Genomic DNA, 14,423 nt, shown 5'->3' on the forward strand with positions numbered 1-14,423 from the left:
TACACATTTTGAAACCCTTTGATCATTAGACAAATGATGTCGATTCAAGTGGTATACATCATATTTAACGGTGCCGATCATCGATTTGGAGGTTCTATCATCGAAAACAAATGGGTAGCAACGGAGCCCGTTTGCTATCGATAGTATTCTAGCTCAACTCTCTCTCTCTCTCTCTCTCTCTCTCTNCTACTATACTTTTATGAGTATTGACTCCCTTGTACTTATAAGTTTTCGGCCCTTAGATTTATTCCACTGATCATTTCAATCCGTTGATCATACTATTCAACCAACTACCCACTTAACCCTAGGGGATCACTATCATTTTAAGTGGGGACCACCATTATCCTAACCATATATCCCATCAATCAACGGTTATAAATTTATGAGTACAAAGGGGCCTATACTCATAAGAATATAGTAGCCCCAGCCTATATATATTATATATATTATATATAAAAAAAATGATGCGGGAACCGTAGACCTCTCTCTCGCAGTCCACGAGATGGGGTGTCCCTCGTGGACCGCGCCGGGCTAACCCCGCCCCCCCGCTCCAACGCCGCGATTTTTCGGCGTCGTTTTTGTTTTCCGCTCGGAACGAGCGGAAAACGAAAACGCCATTTTTTTGTAGATTCGTAAAAGAAATTTTTCGAAAATTTCTTTTTACGGGCAAACAAACAATCGGAATCTTTTTTTTTCACCGAAAAAAAATTTTCGGGGTGATTTTACGACGAAACAAACAAGCCCTAAGAGGTAAAATATAGATTCTTGAAAGTTAGGAAGGAAAAGTTAAAAAAGAAGAAATAATGTGAAAAAGAACAACAATCGATCGTCCCTAGCACAAGTAGCAAAGGATTTGATGATTGGTACCCGAGGTTCCTAGTTTGAATCATAATTGATTCACATTTCTAGCTAAGTTTATTTCTAAAATGAAATAAACGAAACGGATAATATGCTACCTATCTCTCAAAAAAAAAAGAAAAAAAGAAGAAGAACAATAAAAACCTCAAATTAAACAACAAGTAGTACATGGTAATTTCACAATTATAAAACTTGTAAATTTAACCAAATAAAATACATACAGTTATAACTGTTGTAATTTCAACTATATACATCTCAAACTAAATTCAAAACCACCTACTCTAATATCGTGTGAAATAATTGTTGTTTTCCTAAAGTTTAAGTTAGTAGATAATAATATTTTTCAAACCGCAGAAAAAATATAGTTATTTAATTTTTTTGAAAATTTAAAAATAAATAAGATATTTTTGAATTTTTAACGCGTATATTAGATAGATATTATCCCATTTGATCCTAGATTCTCCAATAATGGTCCAATGAAGTTTCTAAATTGACTAATAATGGTCCAACGAAGTTTCTTTCTCTCTGAAGAGGGTGGCGGAGGCGGAAGCGGAAACGGCCCGCCTCAACTTTGTCCCGCGTGCCCATGCACCCCCCCGCCTCTTACCCCGTCGAGGCTGTACCGTGACCCTTCCCCCCCCCCTCCGACCTTACTTCACCACCTCCCCGGCTCTTTACGATAGTAAAGAGGGTCCCATCCTCTTTCTCTTTTTTTTTCTTTCATTTTTTTTCTCTTCAGCCCCCCCTCCACCGCCTCCACAACCCTCAACAACGGTAATGAGAATAGTATTGCATCCTCTTCCTCCATCTTCATCGGTGCAGGCATCGAGACCAGCGCCAAAGAAGGAGGACTTTGAGCGAGCGCAGGTGAGAGCAGAGCCAAGGCAGTGCTCGCTGTCGCTTGTGAGGGTGAAGATGAAGACACGCCCGTCCTTGTCCAATGAGAGCTTCCGGTGATGGTGGTGATTGCGGGTAGAGAGCGAGGAAGAGATCGCGATAGCTAAAAAGATGCAGAAAATAAAAAAAAAAATAAAAAGAATAAAAATAAATATAAAGAAAAAAAAATTCTACAGAATTAAATGAAGAAGTAGAGAGAAAAGAAGAAAATATAGATTTTTAAAAGTGGAATAGTGATGGATCCTTGACGGAGGGAGGCTAAATGCAACAACTCGAAATGTTGAGAGGCGAAATATAGATTTTTAAAAGTTAGAAAGGAAAAATAAAAAAAGAAGAAATAATCTGAAGAAGAACAATAAAAACCTCAAATTAAAAAACAAGTAGTACATGGTAATTTCACAATTATAAAACTTGTAAATTTAACCAAATAAAATACATGCAACTATAACTGTTATAATTTCAACTACATGCATGCATTTCAAACTGAATTCAAAACCACCTACTCTAATATCGTGTGAAATAATTGTTGTTTTCCAAAAATTTAAGTTATATTGATATTTAATATTTTAAAAAAATCAAAAATAAATAAAATATTTTTGAATTTTTAACGCGCATATTAGATAGATATTATCCCATTTGATTCNGCATGCATTTCAAACTGAATTCAAAACCACCTACTCTAATATCGTGTGAAATAATTGTTGTTTTCCAAAAATTTAAGTTAGTAAATAATAATATTTTTCGAATCACAGAAAAAATATTGATATTTAATATTTTAAAAAAATCAAAAATAAATAAAATATTTTTGAATTTTTAACGCGCATATTAGATAGATATTATCCCATTTGATTCTAGATTCTCCAATAATGGTCCAAGGAAGTTTCTAAATTGACTAATAATATATGTTCCATGGATTTGGTCCATGTATGGGATCATATCCAACCAACCTAGTTTTGATTTAGAAGCCGCCCTAAATTGAAACGCGGTTTAAACATTGACAACATGTTGGTCTCATTTGATTGTGACATGGCACCTAATCATGTGCTCGTGTTTGGGTGCGACGTGGGTGGGGGAAAGTTACATGGTGTGGGTTGTGGTTGGGGTTGGGTTCAAGTCCACGTGGCACAAAAAGCCAAATTTTATTGAAACACAAATTAAAACAAAAAATGTTGCGTCAAATAGAAGAAAAAAATTAATTATATTATTGGCCTCCAATCTTTGAACTATTTTTTACTTGAGTCTCAAAAGTTTTTTTTTTAAATTTCAAGTTTTCAATCTTTTAATTTTATTACAATTATGTCATAGCTGTTGAAAAAATGGTTAAAATTAACATAATCGTCGTCTCAGTAGTGCCGACTTGACTTTCTTTTGCACGGCAATTTTTATCTCTAAACTTTGCACGTTTTTCACTTTTATTCTCAAAAATAAAAGTTTTAAATTTTAAATTTAAATTCAAAATTAATATTAAAATTAAAATTCAAAACTAATCAGAAATTAGAATTTTGAATTTGAGATTTGATTTCAATTCTAAATTTGAATTAAAACTTCGAATCCAAATTCACATTTTTGAATTTGAAATTCCAGATCAAAGTTTGAAATTAAATTACAATTAAAATTCAAAATGTGAATTTGAATTTAAAATTTAATACAAAATCAGAATTTGAATTCGAATTTAAATTTGAATCCAATATCAAAGTTTTAAATTTAAAATTTAAATCTCAAATGAAAAAAATTGCTTTGAATTTATAATTTAATTCAAACTATAATTTAAATTTTAAATTAAATTTGTAATCTAAAAATTAAATTAAATTGTATAATTAGCTGGCGTTGACATAACACCTTCGTGGTGCTGGTATGGTGCTGACATGACATTTTTCATCAACTTAAATACTGATTTTGGTGATTTAGTTTTAATTCAAATGAAGTAAAGAGGTGGAAGATTTAATTGCAAAAGAAAAAAGGTTGACGACCAAAATGAAAAATGTACAAAGGTTGGAGATCAATAGTATAATTAACCGCTACAAAACAAACCTTTGGGTTATATTATATAAAGACTATATTATATAAAGAATATTTTTTTTTTTTTGCCGCACGATAAAAATTATATCTTAATCGATTTAGTAGATGACATGTTATTCCCTAGAAAATAAACAGAAGCACTTTTTTATAGAACATAATAGATGCTCAATACAATCTCAAATAATGAACGGTTAAAAATAAAAATTTTATAAATATAATGAAAAGAAGTGAAATTTCAGATTAGAAGTATCTATAAAACTCGATTTCTAGATTATTCTAATAACATAAATTAATAACTGAATTATTATTATATAATAATATTTTAATATTTTATATTCAGCATTTATTAACGAGCAGAAAAGAAATTAACGACATGCATGGCTGCGTTGCATGGTAGTCAAATTACGTAACATGTTGACCACGTGAGTAAAAAATATCTCAAATATACAATGAATATGAAATGTGGATATGTATGATTATGAAGCAAGCTTCTAGATGAATATGTTATTAATTATATTTATAAAATATAGCATATATTACTATTAAATATATATATTAAATATATATTTGTATCGATATTTACCAATCAATTTGTATGATAGAAATATAAAAAGTAAAAATTTAAAATAAAATTTTATTAATTAAGTTTATTTTATAATATACTAAATGTCTATATATTAAAAATTATAAAATTTAGATCTCTTGCTTCAAAAAAGAGAGAGAAAAGAGCACATTTCACGAAGAAAGAGAGAGGAGAGAGAAAAGGTAGCATTAAATTACGAATTAAAGATTTTAATTTTTTTTTTTTTTGAGAAATTAGTAGTATGCTATTCGTTTCGTTTATTTTATTTAGAAATAAATTTAGCTGAAAATGTGAATCAATTAGGATTCGAATTTTTGAGAAAATAGCACATAAATGGTAAATTCAAATTTTAAAGAAAAATATGTCTCTCGTTTCAAAATAAAGAGGAAAGAGAACATTTCTCGGAAAAAGAGGGATGAGAAAGAAATGTAGTATTAAATTAGAAATTAAATGTACACGTGTTATATGAGTATTAAATTAGAAATTAAATGTACATGTGTTATACGAGTACAATATCTCCAGAGACCTCCAGGGACTTTAGCACACTGCATGCACCAGGTGCACCCAAGCTCCCTCCACAGATTTGACACATGTCAACAAACATCCACGGTCTACACTGTACCAGATACACCAGGTGCACCAAAAATAGCTTGAGGATATGTGCTATATTAGTAGAATTACTCAACGAGTTTTAGTATGTAGTAATAGATAATAGATATGTGTAGTAGTACAACAGCGAAATATTAACAAACTAATTTAATGTGATCAAAAGGAAAGTAATTTAATTAATTAATACGAGGAGAGGCTTTTGAAACATGTGATGCATGCATGTTAATTCAACAAATTATCGGAGGTTGTCGTGTTGTAATCATCCATCAAGATTTGATTTAACTTGATGATAACGTAATGAGAAATTAATTTCTTCTCTTTATTTAAATATTGGGTATGTTATCAGGGCCAGTATAGTTGATAAAAAATCTTATGCATGTCTCTAACTATTAAAATTTTACATTTTACACTAAAAGAGTCGTTAGATTCGATGTACTTAAAATTATAGCGTAACTAGAGATGCATATAGTTGAAACTACCACTACAACAGAATTAGGTTATAGCGACACATATTTGGAACATTTTTGAGTAAGTGTCTCATTTATGCTAAAACTTAAAAACACATCTACTAATGCCTAAATATAAAGCCCAATCCAATAAAAAATAAAAGATTACTCTACTCAACCCAAAACACCCAGTCCATTTGGCCCGATTACAAACAGAAAAAAAAAAAAAAGAAAAATCAATTACCATCTTTTCTTCTCTCTTCACTCAATCCACTGAAATTCTAGATGAAGAGCCTTTACTGTCGTCCTCCTCCGCCACCGCAGCCAACGAGATAGAGTTTCGGCGATTGCTAAATGCTTAAATAAGTGTTGGTAAATTAGTAGCACTCTTTTAGGTTATAGCGACACTCTTTAACTATCACTATATACCTAGTGACCCCACATATAGCAACAATTTTTAAAAGTGTTGGTAATTTTAGCTAGCAGCATTTTTTTGACATGTACCTATATTTAAAAGTGTCCCTATAGACCGTTTTTGTTGTAGTGTATGTTCAACAAAACTGCTGTACAGTTCTAAACAAAACTGCTGTACAGTTGTACTTAAAATTATAACCTACATGTAATTATAACTGCTGTACAGTTGTAACTACGTTCAACAAACAGCTCCTTGTGGAGTACCTAGCTAGTCCCTCAAAATCTATAGAATACTATTTTTTGAGAAAAATTTTTAACAAAAAATATTTTTTCCATAGTTTATATTCTATGGTTAAAAAATTTAAAATGCAAAAAAAGAGACCTTTCCATAAAACTTAAAAAGAAATGGAAAACCATTTTTCATAAGAATCAAGTACATAGAAAATGTTTTTCCAATCAAAAAGTAATTTCTTAAAATATTTTTTTTTGGAGAAGCCAAACACCACCTAAAGAAAAGTACTACTAATTTTGGATCTATTATCTCATCTACATCAATTTTTTGGATTGGAATGATAACCAATACACTATATATAAATTTGATAAGTAGAGGCTCAAATTCCATTTTTTCATAAAAGTACTAATATAGGTTTGAATTTCTGGCCTTTCTATAGGAGGGATCATTTGGTTGGGTAATTATAAATTCAGTATAGTTGAAGATATATATATATATATATATATGTTTGTAATTGAGAAACATAGTAGTTTACTGCAACTACAAAATTTTGCAACAATTGTTTGGTTGTATACATTTATAAATTGTATTTATAAATTTGGGGCAATTTCAACATGGCCCTCTAAAACTTCAAAATATCATTCACCCCCCTCTAAATTGAGCCCAAGTTTTATAAGACTGACATTTTATTTCATAGAAATTGGGCTAATAAGTGGACCAAATCCATCTAAAGCCCACATCACTAGCCCGTTGCGAACCGGCCCGGCTCAGTCTCTCCGGTTGCTTTGGTTTGCAAATCTTTATTCCAATAAACAAAATATAAAAAAAAAACTAGAAAAAAGTTTTATCAATATGTTTTATAATTCGTTTAAAAATAATAAAAAATTGTCTCATCATTTTATTTAACTTTTGCTATTTACGAATTTGAGCACGTAGAAGTTGTTGTCCACTGAACTCTCAGATATCCGTCCTTACAGCGAAACTTAAACTCATCTGCTCTAGGCAAACTCGCCGCCGCGTGAGATTAAAAAACGTGGAAAAGGTTCATTGCCTTTTTCAAATATCTGCACCATCTAATCCTACCAAACATGTCTAATCGAAATCACTCTGTTTGGTACGGTCCAATTGGGCCCATTTAAAGCCCATTTAAAGCCCATTTAAGCTCAATTATAGGCCCATTAAAGGCCCAATTGGGCCCGGGCAAAGTCCTACTCTATAAAATCCAATCCACTCTCATCATCCCCTTCCTCTTCCCCCCGTGTCGTCGCCGCAACGCACCCAAAACCCTAACCCTAGAACCCGATCCGCTTCTCCCTCGTCGTCCTCCGCGGCGGCGGCGAAGGCGACGATGACGACGAGGTTGAAGAAGAACCGGAAGAAGCGGGGCCACGTGAGCGCGGGGCACGGGCGCATCGGGAAACATCGGAAGCACCCCGGGGGCCGCGGCAACGCCGGGGGGATGCACCACCACCGCATCCTCTTCGACAAGTACCACCCCGGCTACTTCGGCAAGGTCGGGATGCGCTACTTCCACCGCCTCCGCAACAAGTTCCACTGCCCCACCCTCAACGTCGACCGCCTCTGGTCCCTCGTCCCCGACAACGTCGCCTCCGCCGGCGCCGGCGCCGGCGCCGAGGGTGGTGGCGGCGCAGCCGCGGCCCCCATGATCGACGTGACGCAGTTCGGGTACTTCAAGGTGCTCGGGAAGGGGATGCTGCCCCCGAACCGCCCCGTCGTCGTCAAGGCGAAGCTCGTGTCGAAGATCGCGGAGAAGAAGATCAAGGCCGCTGGCGGGGCTGTCGTCCTCACCGCCTAGGGTTAGGGTTTCTCGATCCGTCTCCCCCTCTTTTTTTTTCGGTTCGAAAGCTTAGATTTTGCTACTTGTTTCGTATCTTTTTTTGCTAGTAATTTGTGTTCGGGATGTTTGCAATTGGATTGATGTTGGAGTTTTAGTGCTTAAATACATACGGAGATCAATTTGTTTCTTACAATGATATTAATGTCAAAATTAAATTTTGGATGGGAATTAGAAAATTTGCCTGTTGATCTTTCTTATTAGTTATTACTTGGCCTTAGTTTTGCTGTATATTTCAAAATCCCTCATGGTCGGTGTAATTAGCAGTGGAGGATTAGGAATCTAAAAAACTAGGGCTTTTGTTATGTTTGTAGTTTTATATAGTTTGCTATATATGTATGTGTGTGCGAGTGCATGCGCGCGCGCGCGTGTACAGATGAAGGAACATTAGGGTTAGCCTTAGCACTTAGGGTGGGTGTGGATGAACATTAGGATTAGCCTTAGCACTTAGGGCGCATGTTTGTGTATAGATGAAGGAACATTAGGGTTAGCCTTAGCACTTAGGGTGGGTGTGGATGAACATTAGGATTAGCCTTAGCACTTAGGGCGCATGTTTGTGTATAGATGAAGGAACATTAGGGTGAGCCTTAGCGCTTTTAAGTTTCCTTGTTTAGGTGATGCTTATCCTGCAATACATCTTGCATTATTCTTCTCGGAGAATTGGAATAAAAGAATATTAAACTCCAAAGCCAGTTTGTTTCAGAAGTTAAATTTATATGGATTGCAAAGTATATGTTATAATCAGCAATCGTGCTGGTCCAATTCTGGGAGAAGTTCATTGGAAATAAGGTTTGCTGTTGTGTAAGTTTAGCAGAAGAATGCATTCAAATGGTAATGTCTTGGGGCTTGTTTGTCCCTCTTGTATGGTATAGTGTTGGTTGATGAAATGCTATTTGAATACTAGGAAAAAGAAAAAAGAACTATGTTTTGATCTCCCCCAGAAGCTACTCTATACAGCTAATGAGAAGCTCTTAATTATTTTGGGGGCTAAAATCTCATTGCAGCTATGGGAAGTCCTAGGCTTTTCTGTTTTACCAAATATTAGGCCCTATTTAGATATCCAGTGACAACTTATTTACTGTGACAATTTTCTTGTATGATATGAAGGCAGGACTTTGAATTTTTCATCTTATGGTGCTATTTGGATTCGTGGACATTTTATATAGCATATCTGTTTGATTCATTCAAGAAACATATAGTATTAGGTAGATGAGGAGTGTGATCAATGCACAAACATCTTATTTGGTATATTCCTTTGATTCACTCAAGAAGTATGTAGTATGTGGTTGATGAGAAGTGTGATTAAATATAAAAAAATGGATACCATATTTGATTTTCAAGTATAAATCACCTTGTAGATGAAAATTGCTATTCTGCCAAATCATGAATGCCAAAACTTTCGAGGAATAAAATTCTAAATACGAGCTTTGCATCAAACAAGAAAATCTCCATGATCAAATACCATTGGATGTTTTATCCCGACATCCACATAGGATCCAAATGTCCAAGGTTTTATTTGGATGTCGGAATAAATTATTCTGGGATAACTTATTCCATATGTGGATTTCTAGTTTGATTGTAAGTAAGTTTGGATGTTGTGATAAGTTATTCTTGAATAACTTATTTGGCATTAAGTTTATAGTGTGTAATTGGAGGCAAAAAATTTATTTTTGCTTCTTAAGAGGTCTTGTTATCCATGATTTGGTAAGATAACGTATTTCTCCTATAAGGTGATTAATCTTGTTCCGAAAAATATACTAGAAAGTGGAATATGTTATTCCATTCTAGACCTATGATCGCATTTCTTGTCTATCAAATATGACCACTTCTTAAGTAAATCAAAAGCATATCCAAAATTAGATATTTAGCATCTAAACAGGACCTACAATGTAATATTATATTTGGCTTTCAAGTCATTTTTTGGGAGTAAGATAAATCACCTCGATGATTAAATATGCTATTCCTACCAGTAAATCGTGAATATTAGGACTTCTGAAGGATCAACAATCAAATTCCTTTCAATCAGATAAGAAAATCCTCATACTGAATAAGGTTATCTTGGACGACTTATTCCGATGTCCAAATAGAGCCTTAGTGCAGGCAACTAAAACAGAATGTTGTTTCAAAAGTGGGGCCGAAAAGCTCCACTTAGGATTTTTGAACTCAAGGGGTGGATAGGGTCTGCTATTAGGTGAGGCAAGATGATGGAAAGCATGATATTTCCTCTGGGCTAGGTTGGAAACAACAACTTGATTATTGTTTGATCATCCAGATGCTAGTGTAAGGGATATGCTTATGTTCTACTTAAACTGGTAGTTTATGTTGTTTAGTCAATCATCAAGCAATGGGAGTAACAAATGTATGGAGTGTTATAGTAAGATTGAATCATCATGTGATGATGAGAGGTTTCATCAAAATTCCTATCAAACGGTTGGATGATGAAACCAAGGAAATGGAATTCCAAGGAACATAAAATTTCTGTGGACCTGATATCAAAGGAGAGTAATATAAAGTTACTTGTAACCGCACAATCCGTCTTTAGACTTTTACTGCTTTGTTATCTGCAAGGAAAGTAGTCGATATAGGGCATCTTCGGATGCATGATGATTATCTTGTTAAGCAGTGTAACTAGCATTTACTAAGGGGGTAGTTCATGGGTTAATGTGGAGTTTGCAAAATCATTTTCTCATAATGTGGTAAATTCCCTAACTTGGTTGATAGTGAGGGCCTTGCATTGGACTAAAACCAGATTTCTATATTGCGAATTATCATTGAATAACTCGTTTCGACATCGAATGAAACCCTATCTCTTTGTAATTGCTGGTTGGGAGTAATTGCAAAACTGCTTATTTGTGTCAATTTAATAGGAGGTTTTGATTCCTGTGCCTAAAGGTTGGAAAATAGAATCAAGATATTTTGTAGCCGGTGTGAAAAGCATGTTGTAGGAACGTTTAATGTATTTCATCATGCATGTAGTGTAGGGCATTATTAATGAAATAAATGGTTGTAATAAATGGCATTTAATTATTCTAGTTGTATAAAGTGATTGGCTTTGGCACAGTGTGTTTCTGTACGGTGACAAGGCCATTATAACAAAAATCTCTATCTCACCAATTGTTCCTAGTTTTGATGGCAAAGAGCTTGATTATTTATATCTCAGGTCATCATCACATTGTTAGTTAAGTTTATTTTTTAGTTGCTTCACATTTTTAATTAACTTTTTCTTTTAAAAAAAAAAACAAACAAAGCCACTAACATGCTATCTTTTTTTGAAAAAAAAGAAAAAATCTCTCTGATTACGTGGATTATTTTTATTGACCGTCTCTAACGGCAAGCAAAGGGCTTATACCCCAGGTCTCTCTGATTGGTCGACAAGTAGAACTATCTATGACGTGGGTTATTATTACGGACTGTTTCAAACGTAAGTAGCAAAGAGTTTGATATTTAAGGTTCCAAATATGTTACGAATAGGGCTGGCAAATGAGTGAGTTGGCTCGTGTTCGGCTCGATATTCGGCTCGCTCGAGCTCAGCTCGAATTAATTTCAAGTCGAGCTTGAGCCTAAATTCAGGCTCGAAATTAATTTCAAGCCGAGCTTGAGTATTACTCGAATTAGGCTCGAAAGGCTCTTTCGACTCGCGTTCGGCTCGATATTCGGCTTGCTCGAGCTCAGCTCAAATTAATTTCAAGTTGAGCTTGAGCCTAAATTCAGGCTCGAAATTAATTTCAAGCCGAGCTTGAGTATTACTCGAATTAGGCTCGAAAAGCTCGATATATATATATATAGGCAATGGCTACTATACTATTATGAGTATTGGAGCCCTCGTACTCATAAGTTGTTTTCGATAATAGAGCTTCCGAATCGACGATCCATTCCGTTAAATATGATATAGAGTATTTGAATCTTCTAGAAAATAAATTTCGTAAATTTTCGAAATCATAATAAAGTCCATCAAGTGGGCATAAAATGAATGGTCAAAATCAAATGACGTTCTAAAAAAGGATGATCGGATCCTTCAATTCAAGATCGGAGTTATTGATCTTTATCTATGTAGTGAATAGAATTTTCTATCAAAAATTCAACAAATTTCGATTCTTTTACATCGTTAAACTAGCAAGTATTCCATACCGGCCGTTAAAAATTATCAAATTTGTGACCTCTTGATCGTAAGGTAAATGATGTCAAAAAATTATAAAATTTGATTTCTAGAAGTTTTAAATGCTGTAAATAACGTTTAACGGTGTGGATCGCTAATTCGAGAAGCTCTATCATCAAAAATAACTTATGAGTATGAGGGTGATCGTACTCATAATGTTATTCAGCGATACCTCTCTCTCTCTCTCTTCTTCTCTCTTCTCTATATATTTATATTATTATATATATAGAGTCGGCTGTGGTGCTTGTAAAAGCACCAAACACTTGTGTGCTCTGTAATTTTTCCATTAGCATATATCTTTGGATATTTTACCGTTGTAATAATTATTAAACCAACATCCTCAATTCTAGGGCCTCTATATCTAACGCATTTCTTTAATCCAAGGGCCGAATTTACAAGCACTATGACTTGTATTTAAAGCATAATGAGTTCTCATATGTATATATTATATATTTATTTTATATATTATATATATACTTATACTATATTATATATATATGATTAGCAGGGCTGCATGGTGCCTTCCAGGAGCACGGAGGCTCCGTGTCTAGCTGTTTTCGGATTGTGAAATTTCTCGAATCGATGATCGGCTCCGGTTAGACATTGATCTAGGCGATTTGAATTTTAGAAAAATCATTTTTGCGATTATTTTTCGATTCAATTTACCTAGTCGATCCGAAAAGGATTCAAAATCCTATAATTTTAAGTGGTTTGAACTATCGCGGTTTTCAAGTTAACGTTTTTTGTCGTAGAAGTATTCAACAATTAGATGAAATTTTGAGTTAGAAAAATTTTATACTATCTAAACAGTTATATTTACTGATCGAATAATTCTTAGTGCGATTCATTATTCACATTTTTATAGGATTTGTATTTTCAGCTGTTTAAAAATATTGATATTGAGATTCCTTTCGTATTGTAGGTAAATTGATATCGAAAACTTCGCAAAATTTATTGTTCTAGATAACTTTAAATACGTGTAGATCAAGTTTGAACGGCCGATCTCGATCTCCGAAAGTTCCATCATCGAAACGCTCAGGAGGACGGAGGCTCCGTTTGCTCCTGAGAGACAGCAGCCCTGCTCTATATATATATATATATATATATATATATATATATTATATATATAGAAAAAGTCTACTAATATATTAATAGGAATTAGGTGGGCAATACGTATTATAGTAAAATGCATTCTTTTTGCTATCAAGTTGTAACTCCTTGGCACCTGGAAAATTTGTGGGCGTAGGGTCAGGATATATTAGGCGTTAGAGTTGAGTGGTCCCCTAGGGTTGAGTGGTCCCCACTGGGTTATAGTATTTAATCCAATGGTTAGAAATAATGAAAAGAGTTGATCCAAAGGTTAAAAAACTGGTAGCAACAATGGAATTTTGCTACTAATAGTAGACCAGTCCAACTCTATTAATAGTACCAACCACTTGATATTAGGTCTTCGGCCATTGGATGAAGGGATGTGTGGTTAGGATGATAGTGATTCCCTAGAGTTGAGTGGGTGGTTAATTGAATAATATGATCTATTGAGTGAAACTGATCAAACAGATATATCTAACTGCACAAAATTTGACAGCATTAAGCATTTGGTATTATCGATAATATAGTAGCCGGACTCTCTCTCTATATATAGTCTGGCTATTATTAGGGCTCGCAAATGAGCGAGCCGACTCGCGTTCGACTCGATATTTGGCTCGCTCAAGCTCGACTCGAAATTAAATGAGCCGATCTTAAGCAAAAAAAAATATTCGAAATTCATTTCAAGCCGAGCTTGAGTATTACTCGGCTAGTTCGAATTAGGCTCGAAAAGCTCAAATATATATATAGTAGAGCTACTATGCTATCGAAAGTATAGAAATCTGGTGCTTTCGATTTTTTGATTCTTAGATCAATCCCTTTAATCGTTTCTTATCTTTGGATTAATATTATTATTACCTTGTAGGGACCACTCAATCCTAAGAGTAATATTTAATCTTAGAGGAGACCGCAATCATCCAAACCATACAATTTTTAACCATTTAGAATTAGGCTCGAAAAGCTCGAAAAGCTCGAATATATATATATAGTAGAGCTACTATGCTATCGAAAGTATAGAGATCTGGTGCTTTCGATTTTTTGATTCTTACATCAATCCCTTTAATCGTTTCTTATCTTTGGATTAATATTATTATTACCTTGTAGGGACCACTCAATCCTAAGAGTAATATTTAATCTTAGAGGAGACCGCAATCATCCAAACCATACAATTTTTAATCAAATGGTCAAAAATTCAAAAATATCAAATTTTCTATATTTTGATAGCATAGTAGTTCTACACTATATATATATATATATATATATATATA

At 34.1% G+C, this 14,423-nt stretch overlaps 1 protein-coding gene across 1 annotated transcript; it reads left to right on the forward strand.

Annotated features, from left to right (window-relative positions):
• LOC109723169 (60S ribosomal protein L27a-3-like) lies at window positions 7,301-8,092 on the forward strand. Its single transcript, XM_020251442.1, has one exon. It carries the CDS (start codon window positions 7,407-7,409, stop codon window positions 7,872-7,874), a length of 468 nt encoding a protein of 155 aa, XP_020107031.1. The 5' UTR covers window positions 7,301-7,406; the 3' UTR covers window positions 7,875-8,092.

The sequence above is a fragment of the Ananas comosus genome, linkage group 2, assembly GCF_001540865.1.
Source record: "Ananas comosus cultivar F153 linkage group 2, ASM154086v1, whole genome shotgun sequence".
Taxonomy (NCBI): Eukaryota; Viridiplantae; Streptophyta; class Magnoliopsida; order Poales; family Bromeliaceae; genus Ananas; species Ananas comosus.

What these genes read in the sequence shown, in the direction of transcription:
- LOC109723169 (XM_020251442.1), top strand. Translation starts at nt 7,407, where the DNA reads ATGACGACGAGGTTGAAGAAGAACCGGAAGAAGCGGGGCCACGTGAGC.